Genomic DNA, 23,660 nt, shown 5'->3' on the forward strand with positions numbered 1-23,660 from the left:
TTTCTTCAGTCAGTTCAGGCCAAAGCACTTCAGTTCAGGCCAAAGCACTTAATGTACAGACTCAAATAAAAATTTGTTCTATAGATTGTGAAAATCACCGACAGTGAATTATGAATCTAATCGACAGTGATGGCATCATTGTAATATTTACATTCTTAATTGTAATTAATTGTAATTGGTTTAAATTGTAATTCTCTTACATATTAGGGATGCACGTGTGTGTGTGTGTGTGTGTGTTCATTTATTTTTTAATATTAGTTTGCCAGTAAGATTGAAATAGAAACATTATTATTGTCTTTACTGTCACTTTTGCTCATTTTAATGCATCTTTGCTGAATTAAAATATATATATATATAAAAAAACTGGCTTACCTCAAACTTTTGAATCTATGTCTATATAAATCTGTGTATATACAACTGCTCAGTTTTAATTATTTTAATTTTACCATATGCAAATCAATGCAAGAGAAAAGTAACATTAACTAGATTGTTTGTACTGTACATAAATGTCAAAACAATTTCCTAGTAAGATTACAGTAAAATGGCTGTTTTAATCACCATTTTATCTTTTTAATAGTGAATTTTGCATCAGTTTACCTCATTTAGTGAAGTATCTAGCCTTTATTTCGTCAATAATTATAACACTACAAAGAAACCAGAAAACCACTTATTTGGATAGCTTTATACTTGTAGTGGTTTAAAACAAACATTAACACAAACCTGAGCCTGTTGTGTCTGTTTTTTGTATTGTAGCTTATATTAATAAGAAGCCCATATCTCAGTCGGTGACTCTGAAACTGAACATGGACATTCAATTTGTAATACTAGGGCCAGAAGTAATTATAAATCTCCTGTTTTCAGACATCAAACATGGCCAGTGTTGTGCCTCTAATTTTTGTTAGAGCTAATAATAATGGTGTCAGTGTTTAAGCTACTCACTCAATTTTATTTGCTTCCTCCTGACACCTGACATTTCTTGTTTCCAGACGGCACATCAACACCAGAGACCAGGTTAACATTTATCCTTAATGAGTATATCTGTCCAGTGTAGCGGAAAAAGAATAGAAAAATTAAATTCATCCTGGTCACAATTATAATAAATAGATACAAATGTATTATGGGGGGGGGGGGGGGGGGATTGTTTCCTCTAAATCAAATAATATCTTTGACAACCCTGCAGCAGATTAATAATTAGATTTAATGTCTGTTTTTCTTCTTCCTGTCTGTATATAATATATTTTTTCTCTCTGTTTCTGATTCATTGCTTTTCTACTTTTCACTATGTTCTTAGTTTCAAGTGTGTGTGTGTGCATACAGTACAAGGTATTTATTTTAATTCACATTATCCTTCTGCGTGGGTGTATACATTTATGATTACATTTCAACCCACGCACACCTGTTAATAACGGCCTATCCATTTTGTTACAGAAATGTGTTCGTCAACATTAGATTGAATTTTCCAAGGTTCAGTGAGGCTCATTTTGTACTGTTATTGAATGTTAAAAGTATGATGTGATTAAATTAGCGTTTTTAATATGCATCACTTTTTTTAATCACAATTTTTTATTTATATAGAAGATTTTGAATTGAGATCGAAGAACCCACTAGATTGCAATATGCAGTTGTGATGTATTGTCAGTAGTCGAAGACGAGCGATATAAAACAACACACTGTTCCATGAACCGTAAACAAAGCAGCAAATTATTATCATGTTTGATTTGGTTCTTGTTCTAAACTTTGCAAACGCTACTTTTCTTCTTCTATCCTTCTGAGCGAATGTCCTGTAAATGTCATGACTCAGTTCTGCCCTCTGACATCTTGTAGAGTATAGAAAAGCATTGTACTGCTCATCGTGTCAAACCTCGTCCATTTTCTTTAAGGCCTTAATGCACTCCTTGCTGTCAGTGAAATCTACTATAAATGTGCCACTTGCGTCTTCATTGTAAGCTGTAAATTGTAACTACCGTCACTCTTGGCATTTAAGATTTGCCATTTGAGATCAGTCTCAGACGGCTTGCACTGGATATTTGCCCACATTTTCGTGGTCCACAGCATTTCTTCAGTGTCTTGCAGTATTTACAGTGATTACTTCTGTGTATTTCTACTGTTAGTCTATAGATTGTCAAAGATAAAAGTGTGATTTATCACCACACCTATTTCACACACTTATTTTTAAGAGCTCAACTACTTGTTTTTTTTAGAACTCTCTTCATCTCTCAAAAAGGTTTTGAAGAGATAATGGAGAGCAGAGAACCATCATCATCTATCACTTAACTTAACAGCATCGATGAGTCTAATGTGTGGGATGATTTCTTGAGCAGAAGTCAGTTCTAACTTGACCATGTTTTTTCTTTGCCTTCTCTTTCTTTCCTTCTAATCTCTCCTCCTCTCTCAGGTCTCAGTCTCGTTCCCCCGGCCGCAGAGACCGACGAGCTCGCTCTTCGGAGAGAAAGCGTGACGAGAGGGAGAAGGAGAGCTACGGTCCAAGCACCTACCGCCTTGGCAGCAACCCAGCGCTTGGCAGGAAGCGCTCTAGATCAAGGTGGGTCTGGCACTTACGCCACATCAGACCTCAAAAGGACAATTTTTTTGGATCACTGTTTTGTTTTAGTTTTTTTGACCTGCTCTGCCATTTTAGTAATGCATTTGTTTAAATGTATTTTATAGACATTTAAGCAAATATTGTTTTTTTTTATGTAGAAGTTTGGGGGTCAGTAAGATCATTTTTATTTTATTTTTTAAAAGAAAATTGTACTTTTAATCAGCAAAGATGCATTCAGTTGATCAAAAGTGACAGTAAAGACTTTTACATTGTTACAAAAGATTTCTGTTCAAATAAATGTTCTTTTGAACTTTCTATTCATCAGAGAACGCTGAAAAAAATGTATCGTGAAAATATTAATCAGCACAAACGTTTTCAACATAAACAGAATAAAAGTTTCTTGAGCAGCATATCAGCATGATATATGATTATATCATATAGAATGATTTCTGAAGGGTCATGTGACACTGAAGACTGAAGTAATGATGCTAAAAATTCAGCTTTGCCATCACAGGAATAAATAACATTTTAAAATATATTAAAATAGAAAATTATTTTAAACGGTAATATTTCACTGTTCCTGTTTTTACTGTATTTTTGATCAAATAAATGCAGCCTTGGTGAGCATAAGATACTACTTTGAAAAATTGGACAAAATCCCACCAACTCCAGGTGTGAAATAATTTTTCTGTGTTTTATTATTATTTTAATACTAAATATTTACTCTGTTTACACTGGCACATGCTGTGAATACAAAATCTAATGACAGCAGGAAGAACATGTGTTTGTATTAACAGCAGCTGTGATAAGGCCTCCTTTTAAATGCTCTAGTTGTATGTCATCACAAGGAGAAGTTTGTCTGATTGTCAGCATGCGTGCCACTGTTCACAGTTGGTAGAAAGTGCTTTCCTGGTGTTTCCCCAGAGTCTGCACCAAGCGTGATCTTTTTCATTCGCTGTAATCCTTCTATTGAAGAGTCCTGTGAGACTACACTCCATGACACTGCTATCATCACCCTTCCCTCTCTCTCATTTCCTCTACATCACCATTATTTTCTTACCGACACCTATAAGGCGCTAAAGCACCGCAGAAAGAGGTGGTCGTGACGACTTCTTAGATCTCAACTGGCTTTTGTGTCACTGGTCTTTATCTGGGCGGCCCACTCTCTCCAGTACTTTTATGGCTTAGCTGAGACGTTTCTCCATATTCTGCTGCCGTGGAGGATGCAGGAAGCGTGGACAAGCTTTTTAAACATTCCCTTCAAAGGGATAAAAAAGCTCAGCATCTTGACCCTTTTTGAACCAAGAGAGGAATTGAGGATAAGAGATAGATGGTTAGATCACTTGCAGGGTTTCAGTGAGGTTTGTTTTGTTAGAGTGATGATAGAAGCATCTCGGATGTAAAACCTCACTTTACTGTACATGCAAGCAGAGGACATTTGAGTCTCTCAGTGCCTGCCTTTGGCCCAGCAGCAACTGCTGTTGTCTTGGAAATATAACATAACAGTTGGGGTACGGAAGTATAATATAATTTATTTTCTTCGTAGAATCGTATATTGTTAGCAAAATATGTAAACCTTTCAAGGCAGACCAGCCACAAGCTCTGAGGTTAAGCACTAGTGACTGAGATTTTAACTGCAAAAAAGAAAGGTATTTATAGCCGAGTTCCTTGTAAAGAACTGGACTACCCATGATTTTGAAGAGAGATTCACAAGCTAGAAAAATCCTAATCCTATGCATTTAATATATCTGATTATTGTACTGTAAATATACACACATAAAGTGCAATGATTCAATTCAAATAATAGAATATATATAACACCATCAATTATGATTGTCATTTGCCACTGTTTATGAAATGAGTAGTTTGTTCCTTCATAAAGATGTTAAGTTCACAGTATTGTACCTTTGTCTTTTTTATGATTTTTATTTATGGCTTAGATTGTGTTTTCCATGGTTTACTGAGGCTCATTTCGTATCGTTATTGCGTTATCATAACGTTAAAAATAAGTATGATGTGGTCGTTCCCTGCAATTAATTCAACACATAATTCTTAGTTAGAATTAGATTAAAATTGCATGAAATTAATATTTATAAAATATTTCATCAACATCTCAGAGTCAGAGCTGAATGGCTTTATTTATATCTTAAATAATTATTTTCAAACGTTTTGGAGAAAAAATAATGCAGAAAAATACTTCTAGAAGTCACTGTTGTACTCCATACTTCTCCTTTGTACAATAAACTAATAGATAATCTTAACCTTGCCATTCAGATACAGTAAGTGAGAGAGGTATTATGTGTTTTTGTTTATTTTAGATTAACTTAGATCCGTTTTCCTGTATTGATTCAATAAGTCACAATACACTATTGTGGAATTCTTGGCACGTCTGCAGGAGTGCATTTTTAACCTTGTGTCCACTCTCCAAACAGATCTTGTCATTTTGCTACATTGCCACATATAATTAGAGGTCACTATGTCCATTAACTAAAGTCTAGTGCTCCTTTAGAAATGTATTTTTCCCACTAAAGGACATACCCAATGTATTCAAATAAAATATTCATAAAGGACAGCCTTGGAGATAAAGGCCCCTTGATTTGGTCTTTTCTCTCTGGAGAGAGAGTATGTGCGGATGGCCTATTTGAGTCCCCTCGCTGATGCAGTGGTGGATCAGCAGGGGTCTCTGTAAAGGGACATGTGGATGTTTTAAGACTCCACATTGTGCCACAGTGTTACCTCCTGTCACACAGTGACTCTCACATCACTGCACCGTCCCCAGAGCCACAAGAAAAAAGTTCTATCATATGAACTTAAAGGAATAGCTCATGAAAAGTGACACTATTTTGTTTTATTTATTTATTGTTGTTTTAAACCCATAAGACTTTCTGTCCTCTGTGGAGCATGAAAAGGAAAAAAGCACCATAAAAGTGGTCCATATATCTTGTGTGCAATATTCCAAATCTTCTGAAGCCATAACTTTGTGTTAGAAAGGCAAAGCAAGGCAAGGTTATTTATATAGTACATTTCATACACAGAGGTGTAACCAAACATAATGCAACAAATATGAATGTGCATGTTTTGGGTTGATCTATTACTTCAATATATCTCGTTTACAGATCGCCTCATGAAAAGAAGAAGAGGAAGAGTTCAAAGTCATCACACCGTTTTAAGGGTTCCTCCATTTCGCCCTCGGCATCCCCTGACAGAAGCGGAGCCGTGGCCAGAGTCTCTGCAAGCCCCTCCCCTGCCACAAGCCCCGCCTCCAGCTTGGGGAGGTCCAGGTAAAGGGCACAATCACTTCCTTTAGTGAACAATCAGTCAGCATGAACCTCACAAGAGAGTCACCCACTCTCTGAAGCTCAGTCTGCTTCAGTCAGAATCGTAGATTTCAACCATATTTTTTCCCACTTTGTTGCAATATTAATTTAAGCTTTGCCAGGAGCACTGTGTGTGAGACACAAAGACGGTCTGCACTCTAGCTTTTTGATTTGAAAGATATTATGGTTTTAGGTATTACTTGACAACTTGAGTAATTGTTGAACGAAGCATGAATGTCTCAGACACTCAAAATCAGGCATTATGACATTTTAATTAAATGGTTTGACAGCATAATCTGTATGAATTGCGCAAGGAACGCCATAGATTTTCTACATTATGGATAGGTTTTGATTCAAAAACTGGGGAGAACACTGCACAGGGTTATTGGATACAGGGACTGACTTTCCTCACAACTTCTCAAGTTTCATCAAAAAAGTTGCTTTAAACTCCCTCGGCCTTCAGTTGTTTTTTGCTGCTTTTTCTTTTACCTCCCTCTGTGCGTCTCTCTCTAAACTTTGTTTCATTTGTGCAGTTGTTTTGTCTCTTCCGGCATTGGGTGAATATTTCATGACCTTCTCCTGGTCGCTCAGTTTCAGCCTGAGATGTCTGTGGTGGTTACATACTCACCAGTCATCATGAATACTGTATTGCGGTGTTTTTCACAAACCTGGCCAATTGGCAGATCTCTGTCTTTCTGTCACCGTCTCACTGTCTCTTTCTTTTTTACTTTTGTTGTAGCGTTTTTGCTGGGTTACCAAAGAGGTCTATTAAAGGGTTAGTTCACCCAAAAATGAAAATTCTGTCAGTAATTACTCACCCTCATGTTGTTCCAACCCCGTAAGACTTTCGTTCATCTTCGGAACACAAATTAAGATATTTTTTATGAAATCTGAGAGCTGGTTCACTCCTTCATAGGCTGCTAGGTTATCGATATCTGCCATCCCAGAAAAGTTAGTAGTAGTTAAAATAGTTCAAGTGACTACAGTTTACAACCTTAAGTTTATCAAGCGACTTTATTCAACTATTCATTTTCTTCTGTGTGGGCCTCTGAGTGAGTTCACGTAGTGTAACAGCACAGCGCTTCTGGGTTGTAGGTCAGAACGTTGGCTCACTATTGGCCGACTCTGGTCATGCGTGTGATGCTGGCCAATAGTGAGCCTACGTTCTGACCTATAACCCAGAAGCGCTGTGCTGTTACACTACGTGAACTCACTCAGAGGCCCACACAGAAGAAAATGAATAGTTGAGTAAAGTCGTTATTTTTGTTTTTGCGCACAAAAAGTATTCTTGTGTATTCAAGTATTCATTTTGTCAGATGGTAGATATCGATTACCTAGCAGCCTATGAAGGAGTGAACCAGCTCTCAGATTTCATCAAAAATATCTTAATTTGTGTTCCGAAGATGACAAAAGTCTTACGGGGTTGGAACAACATGAGGGTGAGTAATTACTGACAGAATTTTCATTTTTGGGTGAACTAACCCTTTAAAAACTTACAAAAGAATTCTGATTGCAGATGCATTGTTGAATAAATACGCTATGAACATCCAATATTGACTTGTTGGTTGTATTAAAAACACGGCTAAAAATTTATGAGTCAGCCTTTAGTCATTTCGGCCCCAATGAATTCTATTATTTTCTTTTCTGTGAATGCACACATGTATTTCTCTTCTGTGAAACACTTTGTAAACACTTTTTAAAAGGTGCTATATAAATAAAGCTTTACTTTTGTTTGTTAAACAGGGATGGCTCTCAGGAGAAAGACAAGCAAGTGTCCTCCACTATTGTCTCTTCAGTGCAAACCAAAATCACTCAGGTATGTCATTAAGAAATTATAAATTTTCATATAACAACACTTTTGTGTAAACTAGGGCTTTTAATTGATTAAAATATGTAATTGAATTAATTACACAATATGCCACTTTAATTCACTCACAATTTCATACATCAGTATTAGAAATACCATCACAGAGATATTTGTTAAGATGGAATTTTTTATTTTTATTTTTTAATTCTTTCCTTTTTATAATGTAGGATATAGGAGATTTATCAGAACTACTTTTTGACCAAATAACATGGAAGTTTTTTCTGGACGGTCAAGATTGACCATTGTGTCATCTTGCTGAGCACTTTTTCAGCATCTCACTACATTGAAAGTTAAAATAAATAAGTTATTTTTAAGAATGTGTCTCAACACCCTAGATTCTTTTTCCATTCCACAGCATCTTGGGTTTTATTGTAAGAACACATTCATGTGAACGCCCTCTCGGACTGATATTTTTTTACTAAAAGCTTGATTGCAATTTGTACTTTAAAGCAGTTTCGGGCTGAATTAATTTGTAGGGTTGTGGATTTAGAATAAACCTCTGACCAGAATGCTTGAGGAATATCAATACAGTGTTGGCTTGCAAACACTGTAATAAACTAGAAAAAAACAAAAAACTTTCGCTACCTCTCTCAGTATAATTCAGCGCCTAAGGGGAAAACAGACTGAAATTGTGTAGCAGAGCTGATGAAACCCTTAGACGCTTAGTAAGGCTTTAATATATGTAATTTAGAGCCCGACGCTCTCAGTGGTCTGTGTTTGCTGAGCCTTACGTGCTGAAACTGAGAAATACGTTGATTTGGTTGCATGACCCTGTCACCAGGCGTGGGTATGTAGGTGTGTTTGTGAGTATGTGTAGAGAAAGGGAGCTTGTCGCTATCGCATTTTGATTCAATGCAGCCGTCAATCTGCAGCTCTGTTATGATCTCTGGCCTTTTGCAGTAAGGATGAAACGCAGAGTGCGCTCTCTTTCCTTCCCTTTGCTTATTGTTATACAGAGCAGACGAAAGGTAGCTACTGTATGTAAAAAAAAAGTCAGTTGTGTCAAAGAGAAAAGGATGCGAGAAATGCATAAAAAGATAAACAATGTACACTGCACTGCGTTTCACTCGCAACCATCTGATCCTCAACAAAAAGAAGTCAGCTGCATAAGTCTTTTTGTTTTAGCCCTCTATGTTCTAAAAAAGTCTACGGTCTTGACATGGTTTCAGATCTTTTGGAAACCTGATTCACTTCCCTTTTCTCCCGGCATAGGAAATCAATTCTGACACCTCAGAACTGGGGCAGGACTTCCAGGGGGCAACTTCTTGCAAAAACGAGTCGGCTCTTATTAAAACCAGCAACTGCTGCTCGAATCAATAGAAGCATGGTTCACCTTGACAAATAACTACCGGCAGGAACTTCTGCAGGCCTGTGAATGCTTACATTTCAGTTGCGTGAGGAAGTCCCTCCGTCCCCAGTTGCCCCCTCTAGCCCAGGCAATGAAAGCTCCGGGCCGCACAGACCACCCGTAGATCCTGTGGTAGGGAAGCAGGTTTCAGCTCAGCTCAGTTTGATCCTTTGCCTGCAGCCCTACCTCACGCATCTATGATCGGATCCTCCAGAGGAGAATGTTCCAGCTCTGACATGCACATCCTGACTATTGATAGAGGAAGAAGTGCTCTCATGAGACGCTCCGGTGGAGACTGGTGGGGATTTTTACAACCGGCAAATGAAAAGCTGTAACATTAAAGGCTGGGGAAGCGCGTTCTCGATCTTAGCACCACTCCCCTGGGTTTTTTACGAACCCTCTGTGTGCCTGTCAGCCGAACAACAAGGGAGGCTGGTTTATTGTTCTCCCTAAGGAACAGAATAGTCTCTTTTTCTTTTCTTGTGCTCTGTGCTGTCCTCCTCCATCCTTAACATTATCTTCTTATTTTCCACTGATTAGCATGGGTGGCATGTTAAGGGTGGCAGGTGACTGATGGTTTGATCTGGAGGCGTTTATGGTTTGCGAAATGCACCCTGGCAGGTTATTGAGTGCATTACTGTTGTCGTGCGTAAGATAAAACACTGTGATCCAAACTACTGTGACTCTGGGGGGAAAAAGACATCTTGTACTAACTGACTGAGTCAGAATGTTGTCTTTTCATGCCTTTACTGAATAGGACAGTATGCAGATCAGACAGGAAGGCATGGAGACCTCAAGCCAGGAGTCGAACTCAGGTCAACCGGAGGCACAGTTGCATTATATTTCGGAGTGCTGCCCACAAGGGTATTGGCTCAGACAGACCATTGTTTAAAAAAAAGAAGAAGTTTTTGAGTGAGTTCAGAGTGATATTGAGTGTGAGATTTCAAAATTGCTTTTAAATGGCCTGGGCCTGTGATTGAACTGCCACCTCTTTGAACTCGAAGTGGGGCGATTCTCTGGACTCTGAAAATGCAGGTACGATTGTGGGTTATCTCTCAATTTGCTTGGAGGTCTGGACCCAAATAGCTACAGAGAAACCAACTGCAAAAAGCAGTTTTCAGCCACAATTACAACTAACTCTTGTTTGGTCGTTTAAAGTCAGAAAGCAACAATGCAAATATTTCCATTGTGCGAGAGTTGAGTTCCGTATTCTCAGATATCCTCACACTTCAGCCAGCTGTGGTCTCATAATGAGCTCTAATCATACTGAAGTTATCCTCCATTCATTGCAGTAATCTGCTCGGGTCAGCTGGAAGCTCAGAGAGCCTTTTTATCCCAGCTTAGTCCTGTCACTCTAATGTACTGGATCAACACACTATGATCAAGAGAGACATATTTTTACTGGTTCTTCTTTTTTTTTTTCTTTTTTTTTTTTTTGCATGTACATGGATTCAAGTACTGGTATATGTGTTTTGTTGTCATGCATTTCGATAACAATACACATTTTGGGGTGCAATTACTGCTTGCATGCTTATCTAGACCAGCATTAAGCAAAATTAAGATTTGGCTCCCTTTATAATAATGAGTTGGAATTTGAATGAAATTAGCCAAGATAGACAGACCACAAACCTTGTTTTCAAAAACTGTCTTTTTTCCCAAAACTTTCAAAGCAAACAGGTTTTTTTCCCAAACAAACGTGTATCCTGACAGACTTTGCTTTTCTAACAAAATAAAAAAAACATTTATATTAATTTCTTTTTAAGATTTTAAGTTTTTATTTGTACTTCCTTAAATTCAAGGAAAATTAAATTTTAATCGTACTTTCATATTCAATAATTGATCTGGCAATTGAAAAGGCATTTTAAATTATATTCTGAATGGCACACAATCCTGCTGTGTGGTGCATGTCTCCAACCCAGACCTTGATTTTGTCCTTTTTGATCACAGTCGTCAGCCTCTGTACACTATTTAATGCGATCCATGTAAATCTTTGTTTTCACTCCCCTAAAATGACTTTCATAATGATTTCACTGTGTGAAGGACAACAGCAAACCCTTCTCTCCACAGGCACATTGGTCCTTGCCTGTGGTGTTTGTGCTTTTCTTGACCACTTGTTTGTTTAATGATTAATTCTACAGGGGCTTTATTGGAAATTCAGGGTTAATAACTTTCCTTCGACTGGGTGAGGGGGTGGAAAGCAGCGGTGTCTTTAATTCTGCAAACGTCAATGAGCAAACCTTGCTCCTATGACAACCGTGCAATTCAGCCATGTGCTTCGAAAGATCATTTGACTGATTTGATATATAATGGCAAGTTATGCTGAAGTAAAGAACCTTGAAGTAAATGTATGCTGGCAGAGAAAGGCGTAATTGCCAGAAAACTGTAGCTTATTAACTGATATGTTCTTGCTCGTAATATTACATTTTATAGGAATATTCCGGGTTCAGTACAGGTGAGCTCAATCTCTGATGTTGATTACCACAAAAATGATTCCTACTTGACCCTTTTCTTTAACACACACAAAAAAAACATTATTTTAGTGTTAATAATTTGCTTACTAAACTATTCTATATTCCATTTTACAATTTCATTGTCATGTCACCTAAAACCCTAAAACAACCGTAAAAAATAAGAACTACTTGACAGCTCAAGTAATACAGGTTCTAACAGAAGAATTAATGTACAGTAAGTGCTTTTATAAAATTATTCCATTTTCAAACGAGGGATATTTTTGTGGTATCCAACATTATTGAGCTTAACTTCTATTATTCCTTTTAGGGTTTTTTCTTTGGAGTTTCTTTGATGTTAATTCCATTTGTATGAAATCACTGACACTAGTTAATGTGCATATTCATTAAGCAAATGTTTATTCAAGTGCCAAGCCACGGCACGTCTCTGGTGTCACATTCTCCCTATGGACTCTTAGCATGCAAAAAGCCTTGGGTAACGTAACCTGAGCCACATTGAATGAAGAGAGGCATTTGAAGAGCAGGAATCCAGTTTGCCAATGGCCTTCTTTTCTATAGAACGCCACTAGACATCCGGATCCATATTTAGCACGTAGGATTCTCATACATACAAAGCCAAAAGCCAATCTGAATTTCAAATTGCGCAAAGTTGTCTGCAAGCTTATGAATTCATGTTTCTGTTTTCTTGTCCTGTGTTTATGCTATTATTAGTTTCTCTCGCAAACTCTCCCTTGTGAATTGTGAACATTTTCTCCATTTCTCCTTTCTTGTAGGACCTCATGGCGAAAGTGCGAGCCATGCTTGCTGCCTCCAAAGGCCTTCAGCCGAACTCCTCCTGAGAGAGTTCCACAACATCCAGACAGGATCAGTCTACATCTCGCACGGCAGCAACAGCCTTCCGGGCGACTACTGGACTGCTGTTCGCCTGATAAGCTGCACAATGCTGGGCGCTTTTATCCCTTTATGTATGCCTGGTTTGGACCTTGCGTTAGTTAGATGTTTTTATTTCGCCTCCAGATAAGCATTAGGCATGGAGATCTTCTTTATTTTGAAGATGCAGGTGGAACCCTAAGCAGGTGTAGGAAGACACAATACCAGCAGCAGATGGTGGAGCCTCGGTGTGTGTTTTAGCTGTAAGGCAACAACAAGAAAGAAGTATTAAAGGCGTAATTCCTTGGATGCAACTAAAAACAAATTTAAATTACGTTCTGATGACTGAGCTTTTTCCTTTGTAATATTGTGTCTTGCAGAGGGACACAGTTATATCCTTCTGTGAAGGATAATACTGTTTATTTTCTCACCTATCTCCTTTTTTCCTCTCTCTGTCTGAGCTCCTTCCGATATGAAGTCGTCGGCTTTCTTGCTTCTGTTTTTTTTTTTTTTTTTAATATGTGGCCTTCGGTTTTTCATTTCTAAGTTTGTACGGGCCTAATTTTGAAGCTACTTTGTAAAACCCTCAATAAAGTATGAATTATCCAACGCGAGTGTGGTTGCTTTACTTTCCTCGAGTGACATCTCGTCATGTTCGGTTTTGTCTGTTTTTCATTTCCTGCACCTGAGAGCTTTGGCCTTTCGACCATCGGTGCATGTACTGCATCCCAACATGCACTCCGCATGATAATTAGACCCCATGTTCTGCTGAAGTGCCATGTTCTGCCCCATGTTCTTGCCCCCAGGAATGAGAGCATGAGCGAATGGTGGGAATCATGGTCTATTTTAAGTGAGCCTTTAATCTCATGGCAGTTCAGCCCGCAGAGGTGATGCAGCGAGTCTCATTTGGTCCTGCAAGAGAGCAAATTGCACTGGTAAGAGATCCCTGGAGCAGATCGGTCCCATCCAAACCCATATTTACGCTCACTCCCAAACTCTCTTGACTCAATGCTTTCCCATGTTCAGATCATGTTGAGTCTGATTCAAGTGGCGTTTTCTTGGGAAAATTGGCACAGAGGAAGTGTTTTGTGCCAAAGAATAAATGTTAGATGTCCATCTGGAGTGCATTTTATTGATCATCTGGGTTTTCATTGTTCACTCTGTCCTGCATGTTCAGCAAACCCTGCACAGTCTAATCAGGGCACTTAATTTACTCGTCATTTTTTATACGGAGTGTCTATTTACAAAACTACTTAAAATACTGCTATTTTTAGTGTAAATAGAATCTATCGCTATGTTCGCTTGTGACTAGTGTAAATGGCATATTGTTAAGAAAAATGTTGCCATTTTCACCTAGTGTAAATGGCATATATCGTTAAGAAAATATGCTACTTTCACTGTGTGAATTGAATCTAGTTGCTATTTGCACTTGGCATCTATTGCTATTTGCACTTAGTGCAAATGGCCACTGTCTTTTTTATTTGCATTTATATAATAGAATGTTCCCTTTAGTAAATTGATGCTTAATGTTCCATAATTGCACAAATCATAATAATTGTAATGCCATGTGCTTTTGAAAAGGGCAGCTTTGAACTACACTTAATAATAGACCCTGCATTAGTCTTCTCATTACACAGTTGTTTGGGTATATATGCAAAACAATCACTCACTACCAGTCAGATGTTTGTAAAAAGTAAGAGGTTTTGCTCATTTATTACCTTAATTTTTAATTTTTATTTTTTTGCATTGTAACATTCTTCATTGTTACACGATCCTTCAGAAATAATTCTAATATCCTGATTTGGTGCTCAAGAAACATTTTTGTTTCAAATAAATGCTGTTCTTTTGAACTTTCTATTCCTCAAAGAATAATGGGAAAAATGTTTTTTTATAATCCGTTCACTTTAAAAACAGACTCTGACAAAATTCCTGATGGCAGTTGTCCCTTCTAGTTTTTCAATATCCTTGAAATAGTTTATCCCATTTTTATTCTTTTATCGAATTCACTTGCTCTTATCACTACATACTAAGTCTTGGAAATGAAAGGCTTTGCTCGACTTCCCATTTCGTTTGTCGCTGTTTGCTGAAGTACAATATTTCAGTGTGACACGGTTGTTCAGGGCAATTTTCAGGCCAAGTCTTTATAGGCAATTAACTAATTATAATCATAAAATGGAACCGTATTAGCTGGATTGAAAATGAAGACGCCATCTCTGGAGGCTTGTTTTTTTGCAGTTGACATTGACCTGCTGTCAGAGCCGGTACACAGAAGATGGGTCGAGTATAAGGCACCTTTCTCTTTCTCGCACGAGAGCCTCTGTTCATCATTACACAGCAGCAATCTGCTCAGTCATTGCGAGTAAACACAACTCATTTTTTGCCAAGGCTTCACTCATTCCATGCTTATAATGGCCGCAATATTCCCTCCAATAAATGGATTGCCTCGTATAACATTAAATAATGGATTTATATGCAATTAAATGCACCTCACAACATCATTGATTTGATTCTCAAGGGCTGCATTCAAGGTTTCGCCCATTCACGCTGTCTGAGTTTTTGTGTATCACAAATTAAATGGCTGTGTGGTATCCAAGTCACTCACAGAGTGGAATGAGGTGGCCGATAAGGTGATTTGTTAACTTTGAGATTGAAGAATTACCGACTTCAATCTGGTCCAGCCAGTGACAATGAAAAACTGGAAGGAACAGCCTATAGGCAGAAAGTTTGTTGGCTTGTCAATTCAAAGGAAAATACATGCAAAATTTACCATCAAAATCCAAATGACCTTGGGTTGGGTTGAGAATGAAGTTTCATGGCTTGTTTTAAAGTTTTATGTTCCTTCGCTTCCCACCGCAGTGGAAACCCCGCTAAAATGAAAGGAGCCGTGTGGCGACACATTGGAAATCCAAGCTGGACCCAATTGAGTATGTAAAATTAAAAATCCAGAAGCGTGTGTTTGATTCTCTTGATGTGGTTATTCAGCAAAGGGTTGTTGCGCTTTTCAAAGTTGTGGCATTGAACTCCTTTAACAGCTTTGCTGAATTTCCCCCCCCAAAAAAAACTCTCAGCCAGCTGTGATATATCCTGAATATTATGAAATAGAAAGGCCTTTTTTGCTGCAAGAATACGCATGAAAAACCTAATCCTCAAAGGCATCGTTTTATGTGATGTGTTACGGTTTAAGCTAAAAACTTTTATGTGGTAATAATAGAGATGTTTTCTCTCCCTATAGGCCTTCCTACAAATATGGGAGGAGGAATTTGTGATGTGCAGAGATGGAAGTTTCTCAATGTACTTCTTTTATAGCCCAAAACAAATGTATGACATTAGAAAGAGTGGAATGGATGCATTAGCATGACTGACCAAATCCCTATTCATTCAGTGTTCTTTTAATCCAGTGCCACTGTTAGTCCTCATCAGTGTCTTCTGTTCGTTGTCATATTTAAGGTGTCCTGATTAAAGTGCTGCAGACTGTCTTGAGTCTCACTCTAGTCCTTCAAGTATCAATTCTATCCCACACAGCCTCAGGAAATGGGTTGCAGTATCTCTCCAGTGGCGATACCATGTGATCACTCTAGCTGCAGATGTGAGAGATTTGTGAGATGATATCACCAGCTTCCAGTAAGGTCACAGTTAAATGTAGTTTTGTTACATTAATACTTAACTTTTTTTTTGTTCACACATACAATCAAAAATGCTGAGTTGTGCCAACCCATGTTTGAGTCCAATATGGACAAACCCAAACATTGGTTTAAATTTAATTGATTTGTCCATATCTGCAACCCAGCATTTTTTAGAGTATAGCCTACTTATTGAGTGAATAAAGTATAGCGTTATTTGTCTTCAGTTAAAAACAATTAACTTGTGTTATACCATGGTCTGGGTGAATACTCGATTCTGATTGGCTGCAGGGTGTCCGTTAAAAAGTGATAATGTACACCTAGGAATATGGCCTACTGCCATTGCCTGTCTTTCTGTCTTGCTTGCTTTCCTTTCAACACGTGAGTGAATGGTTGACAATATTTGCTGTAGGCCTAATAAAAACGATTTAGGAAACTATCTGTGAGTTTTGACTCTTTGAAACAAAGTTTCGCATCGCTGCGGTCGGGTCGCTGTGGCCACGTTGCTTGGCAACGCCTGTATACGGGAGATATTAAATAGTGCGCTCGACTTAATAAATAAAAACCCTCACGATTTTTACTCTAAAACACAATAAAGTATTATTAATTGATTAAATATTTCTTTCTTTCGTAAGTGACCATGGTATAAGCGGGTTAATGCCCTTCGAGGTGTCCATTGTCAGGTATTAATGGACTTCGGCGGAGGCAACCGTCCTCCGCTGCGCGTCGGACGGTTCACGCCTCGCCGTCGTCCATTAATACCTGATAATGGACACCTCGTCGGGCATTAACCCTTACTTAACATAGATGCATTCAATTATTCAAAATCGCGCAGAAAGCCTATCTCTATAAATGTACAGTACTTAATTTAAAGAGCACTTGTTTCCTCAGTTTCAAGCGATAGTCTGAGACGACCTCTGTCACTAGGCCTATTATTAGTCATTATGATTATTAAAATTCATAATCAGTGTATTAAGTTTTCATTACCACATTGGTGCATTTATATTCCATATTATGAGTAAAAAACCTTAATCTGGGTGTGCAAGCTGACGTACAGTAGGTGTTCGTTTATGGATGACAAATGTCAAAATTTACAAATGAATCTCATAATATATGCCAGCAGCTATATCACCCTGTAGCCCAAGACTGGTTGCCCACTGAAGCTAAGCTGGGCTGAGCCTGGTTAGTACCTGGATGGGACACCTCCTGAGAAAAACTAGGTTGCTGCTGGAAGTGGTGTTAGTGAGGCCAGCAGGGGGCGCTCACCCTGTGGCCTGTGTGGGTCCTTACACCCCAGTGTAGTGATGGGAACACTATACTGTCAAAGAGCCCCGTCATGACACTTTAAACCGAGGTCCTGACTCTCTGTGGTCATTAAAAATCTCAGGATGTCCTTCGAAAGAGTACGGGTTTAACCCCGACAACCTTGGCCAAATTTGCCCATTGGCCTCTGTCCATCATGGCCTCCTTATACTGTGTGGCTTCAAATCTCCTCTCCACCAATGACCTGGCGTTCTGGCGCAATATGGCTGCCGTCGCATCATTCAGGTGGATGCTGCCATAGATATCATATAATAAAGGCTAGATGTCTCGTGCGCGCTGCTGGCCAATGGAGCTCGACGTCCGCACACGGCGGCCATCTTACCACAGGGTGCTCGCTCACTCGTAACATGGTGCATGTACTTTTAAATAACCATAACTTGCTTAATTTTCTACCGATTTTCAAACGGTTTGGTTTGTTATAAACGTCAGAGATGTAGTTATGACACTGCATTCATATGAATAATTATAACAATGGACTTCCATATGAAAGAATTATAGCCACGTTAATAATGTTTGTAAGAACCCAAACCGTTTGTAAATCCGTCAAGATTTCAGCGAGATAAGAGGATTTGTGTGCGTGCTGATCACTCACCTTAATTCACAGCTTCCCTGTGGCAAGATGGACGCCGGTGATGCCGGAAGTGACTCCGCCTTAAGACATTATTATATGATATCTATGGATGCTGCACACACTCAAAAAAATGAAACCTTGACTTTAATTTTTTCTTACCAACAGGTTCCACTTAATTTAATTATGAAAGTTGAAAACAAATAATTAATTTGATCTAACTTAATGTGGTTGTTTAAGGGATTGACTCAAGCCAACTATAATCAAAAAATTTTGCTCAACAACAGACGTTTGAGTTTAACTAACTAAAGTCAGTTAAATTATGGACTAACAAAATTTGTGAATCCAACTTATTTAATATTCCATTCATTTTAGTGACACATAATTAAATTGATAGACTATAAATAGCTATCAGCTATCAGTAACACATATTAGCATCTTAAATGCTGAGATTTACATGTTCCTTCAACCAAAGCATTAGAAATTAACTAAATCAGTCCACAGCCAAAGAAAATGCTCCACTCTTCTCCACAATGGTAACCCACTGTAATTAAAATGGTTCTAATAATTCCAATGTAATTGAACATTACACAAAATCAAGTCTTCCCCTTTTCTCATTTTCTCAAAAAAACCCCCCCCCATAAAATAACACTTAATTTTAACATTTATTCTCTCTTAATTCAAACATATGCAAAGCATGCTGGGAACTAACAAGCACCGCCAAGTTTCAGTTAATGCAACACAAATCATTCAAGTAATCCAACACAAACGGATTAAGTAAACTTAAATTTCTAATATAAGCAGATTGAACACAATCAAATTAAGTTAGGGCAAAATGGCAGTTGGCTTCGCACTATACTGCCACCATCTGGATGTAAGAATTATTTACTTAACATAAATGGTTTGTGTTTAGACAATGTGTTAGGATTTTGTACTGTTAAGTTGAGACATAATTACGTGGACCTTAATAGAAAAAAACATTTCAAGTCAACAAACACAATTATTATAAGTAAACTAAATATAAATATATTATGTAAAGTGCACAACCTTCCTCGTTCATTTTTTTGAGTGTATGGTGTCATAAATATATATATATATTTTTTTTTTCACAGGAAAAGCGCTTAAATGTGTCATTTTGGTGATCAAAGATAAGTTTTAAGGGATACAATATTGACTAGCCTACTGACAGGGGACAACATTTTAGTTCATTTTGCTATACAGATTTAGTGATCTTGTACAAAGTAAGCGTATCTTATGTATAATCAGGTGCGTAACAACCATTATAATCATTGTCTGCATTTTGATTTCGAAAAAAAAAAAAACTTGGGAAAACGAATACAAATGATTAAAATCGTTCATGAATTTTGAAGCTTCGCGAGCGAACACGTGACGTAAGCAAGTTTGCGGAACGCAGCGCGCTAATAACGCGCACAGACAGCAATGGAGGACGTCGAGATTTTGCTGTACTTTTTTTTATTTAATTTTTTTATATCAGGTTTGGCTGCTGGCATTTTAAACCAAAACCGCCTGGACCACGTATAATGCAGTGAGTATGGCACAATGACTTATAATATCTTTAGGCCTAATATGTATATGGCTCATTAGTATTCAGCTGCTGGCTAAAAAATGTATGTAACTTAGTTCATTGAGCGTTCAATTATTAAAAATAAATATGCCCACCCCTATATTTCTACATTATGGTGGGTTTTCTGAAAACCTGAGATGCATTGCAGCAGCTGTGTTAATAATGTCCCTTGAGTGTTAACTGGTTTGATACATGAGTTTCTGCCTTTAGTAGCATCTCAGTTTCTTGCGTAAGGCCAATTTAAATAGGCTCCCTGTAACCTGCTAAGTCAAGCCGGCTTGTCTTTTGTGGTGTTAAGACAGTGGTTTGTGGGGTCGAGGGAGAACAAATGGAATATTTTATCAAAGGCATTCTGACTGAAATGTTTCAGTGGACATTTGCAAGTCAAATACTCTGTGGGATCAAGGGGCTTGACTAGTGCATGCGTCTTGGGAAATGTTTGACGGCTTTATTCTGATGCTTTATACCTCGACCTCACATTATATCAATGACTTTGGTTTGATGCATCAATTAGAGAGTAAGTTATTTATAAAAAGCCCAAATGAAGCCTTGATTCTTATCCTTGGCATTGTGTTTGAGGAAGTGTGTCCCCAAGGTCCTTCAACTCATAAAGGGTTGATTGAAGTGGGGAGGCTTCATAAATCCTTGTAAATCCATTCCTGGCGCTGAGACTTTCCTCTCATTTTTATAAACACCTGAAGCATTGTTATTTTAGCCACTGGATTAAGTAGCCTAGCTCTCCTCTAAGTGCTCCATTTCTTCTCTCCTCTGTCTTGTTTATAGAAGTGCTATTCGTCTGTTGCTAGTCCCTGTCTGGAAAGCCTCATTTGTTTAGTGCTAATCTTGAAGAGGGAGATTTTGTTGAGAATTATAGACTTGTATATGAGTCTTATCACACAGCTCAAGGACTCTGGCTGTAAAATGTCAACAGACTACCCAGTTGGCTGCACTACCTCACATCCATTAAAAGGACAGTACACCCAAAAATGAAATTCTGTCATTTACTCAACCTATTGTCAGAAATTAATGAGGTGTTGTTTGGAGAAAAAATGCCCCCCAAATTCAAGCTAAGCTACACAATTTTGTTAATTCTATTATGGCTGTCGCATTTGAAGTCAAATGTACAAATGAATTAAAGGTTTTACACATTTACAGTATTGACCATTAACCAGTCACACACGTTTATGTTGAGCTAATGAATGAATGGCATAAATATGACATGCGTTTCTCCACAGTTTTTTTTATTATTTTTTTATTCTATTAATAATTCCGGACCCCCTAAGGGGTCTTAACAGTATACCGTTCTCTTGCAAATGTTTTGCGTTTCCCCAAGAAACTTTGCGCTTGCAAAAACGTTTGTGTTCACTCGCAAAACTTTCATGTTCTTTGTGAGTTGAACGCAAACATTTTGTGAGAGAACGCAAGTTTTTCAGGGGAACGCAAAACATGCGCGAGAACGCAAAGTTTCTTGGGGGAACGCAAAACATTTGTGAGAGAATGCAAAAGCTTTGCCAAATAATAATTTTTCCCCCATCTCATATTTTTTTCTTCAACATGTCCCTTTAGGGGCTCTGTAAATAATCATAGTATGCAATTGTAATGTAAATACATGTGTGCCATCTTTGCGCTGCATTAAACATAACTGCAATGCCAGATGCTGCTTCTATTTCACCTTTGAAGTTTAAAGATGGCTTTTTTGGATGTTGATAATTTTATTGGTAATTAGGCTATTTTTTTATTGAAGTGATTGGTTAAAAGTAAATGACAAAATACAACACATAGCCTATACATTTAGTTAAGTAGAAAAATGGCCATTATAAATGTCCCTGGAAATCAGACTTTTTTCTTCTTCTGCAAAACACAAAATATTGAAAAACAATGCCACAATTTTTCTGTAAAATGGCTAAAATATTAGGTTGGTTTTCACTAAAACCAAGAAAATGACTTTGAAAAAGGACATTTTGCTTATACTTGTGAGTGCTTTATTAAGTGCTAAAGTCATTTATGATGCACTGGTGTTGTACTGAATTAAACTTGTTTTGGAATCACATGAGGGTGAGTAAATTATGGCAGGATTTCCATTTTTTGGGGGTGAACTGTCCCTTTAAACATGGGTGTCTGCAAAAGTGAAGGTTAATGATGGCTACTGGCACTGCCCACCTCACTAGATTGAGGACTCAATCAAATGCCCCCCTCCAAACTCCATACTCGTAAATTTTTCTAGCCAGGGTGTCCAGCATGCTGCTAAATGTCATTTTAACTTATGACCTTGCGGTAGAGGACCATGTAATGTAAGAGGGGAGAATGCGAGGCTCTAGACACCTGTGAAACAAGCCGCCTGGTCACCCAGCAAAAAATATAATCCCAATCACAGAAAAATCACTTTCAGTTTGCGCCTGTCTAATTATCCTCTTATTAACACGAACAAGTGCTTTCCTCTCCAGGGTGTGCAGATTCACAGGGAGGTGGAATATCTCGCTTTTCTTTTGATTTCGTTGTTTCTGTCATTAACTTCCCACAGCGTCCTGAGAGGATGTTTTCAATCTTGTACTCTTTGTGTTTCTTGTGTAATGAGAGAAAAGAGCATTTAACAGGGTTCGATCACATTCTTGAGCTCGAGCTGCTTAAGCTCTGATTTCACTCCCTCTTCAGCGCTGCATGTTCAGACGGATTGAATTCGGAGAGAGTGAACGAGTTCCTCAAGCTTTATTGCACCTTCTTTCAAAGCCCTATAGGCAGATGCTCACTGGAGAAGGTGACCCATGAGATTTCATTGGCTCTTTTCATTCTCCGTTTAATAGAACTGACTGGATGAGAGACTTTTTTAAAAGTAATATCACTCTCCATTTCTCACATGTCTCCCACTTTGGAGTAGGCCTATACAGTACAGTGCATGGATAAAGGGAAGCCCTGTTCCAAATGGCATTTTTAATGTGGGCTTGTTGTCTCGTGGTTTTCGCTAACATTCAGTCCTGAGACCGCTGATGTAGAGTCAAGTCTTTGACGTGAGTTCAAGTCAAGTTCTGAGACTTGACTTGAACTTATCATTGAAAGACTCAAGTTTTTTGCTATTTAGAATAATTTCTATTAGGGATTACAAGATTACATTTCTTGGCAATATTGATAAGCTGACAGTTGTTTTTATGTTGGCTGATAACTGATAAATGACTGATATTACAATTCTATATATTTTGTCCAAACAATGAATAAATAAAACACTAAAAACTAGAATCAATTAGACCATAACATTATAATGTATAGTATGAAAAACGGTTATTAACCCTTAAACGCATACCTCGCGTCAATGTCAATACACAAAGGCAATGTCTGATACACAATGATGAAGTGACGTTTCACTCATAGGGCCCTATCATACACCCGGCGCCAGGCGCGACACAGGTGTTTTTTGTTAGTTTGCACCACTACTTTGCGTCCTGCGCCACGTTGTTTAAATAACAAATGCATTTGCACCCATGGCAATGGCTGGTCTGAAAAATCGCTGGTGTTCAGGCGCATTGTTGGCGCATTGCTATTTTGAAGCAACTAAAATAGACTGCGCCATTGACCAACAAAAACCTGGTCTAAAGTCAATGGCGCAGTATTTTATTATTTAAAGAGTGCGTTAGTAATATGTTCTTGTTACACACACACAGGGACGTGCAGCAGCACACAAACTGGCTTTTAAAGGGATTGGGAGATGAGACTCTGATTGGTTTATTGCACGTCACACCTAAAACACACCCATTACTCATTAAGAGAATAGGGACAACTCTTTTAGACCATGCGCCAGCAAAACTTGGAATGGCCCAGTGATTTACTGCAGAGCAAGTACTGAACACAATCAAATAATGGTGAAGAAGCTGTCAGCGATCAAAATATAGATTTTTTTAAAATGATTGTTTTGAGAATATGTTTGAGATCTCGAATGAGCTCTCGGATGAGCCAGATGCTGAATGTAATGGGAAATGAGCTCAGCTGAGGACAGTGATGATGGTATAAAACATCTGCTTGGAAATGTCTTTGCAGCAATATACTGTTAACGAACATCCTGACACCTTACAGGCTGCTGAGAGCGAGATGAACATGTCAATATGTGCTGAGTGCTTTCCTCTTAATAACAAAATAAACGCACAACAAAAATGACGACAGTGA

At 38.1% G+C, this 23,660-nt stretch overlaps 1 protein-coding gene and 1 long non-coding RNA gene across 2 annotated transcripts in view; one reads left to right on the forward strand and one right to left on the reverse strand.

Annotated features, from left to right (window-relative positions):
* sfswap (splicing factor SWAP) overlaps nucleotides 1-13,021 on the forward strand; it is an 87,030-nt gene extending 74,009 nt beyond the window's left edge. The window contains exons 15-18 of the mRNA XM_082140225.1: nucleotides 2,396-2,542; nucleotides 5,659-5,823; nucleotides 7,603-7,675; nucleotides 12,316-13,021. Of these exons, the coding sequence (XP_081996351.1) occupies nucleotides 2,396-2,542; nucleotides 5,659-5,823; nucleotides 7,603-7,675; nucleotides 12,316-12,381 (451 nt within the window). The 3' untranslated portion in view covers nucleotides 12,382-13,021. The remainder of the gene's footprint in view (nucleotides 1-2,395; nucleotides 2,543-5,658; nucleotides 5,824-7,602; nucleotides 7,676-12,315) is intronic.
* Nucleotides 1-17,291, reverse strand: part of LOC309477137 — a 69,578-nt gene extending 52,287 nt beyond the window's left edge. The window contains exon 1 of the long non-coding RNA XR_014198542.1: nucleotides 17,165-17,291. This is a non-coding gene — a long non-coding RNA (uncharacterized lncRNA). The remainder of the gene's footprint in view (nucleotides 1-17,164) is intronic.
* Between the last annotated feature and the right edge of the window lie 6,369 nt (nucleotides 17,292-23,660).

Source organism: Leuciscus leuciscus, assembly GCF_965113295.1.
Source record: "Leuciscus leuciscus genome assembly, chromosome: 16".
Classification (NCBI taxonomy): Eukaryota; Metazoa; Chordata; class Actinopteri; order Cypriniformes; family Leuciscidae; genus Leuciscus; species Leuciscus leuciscus.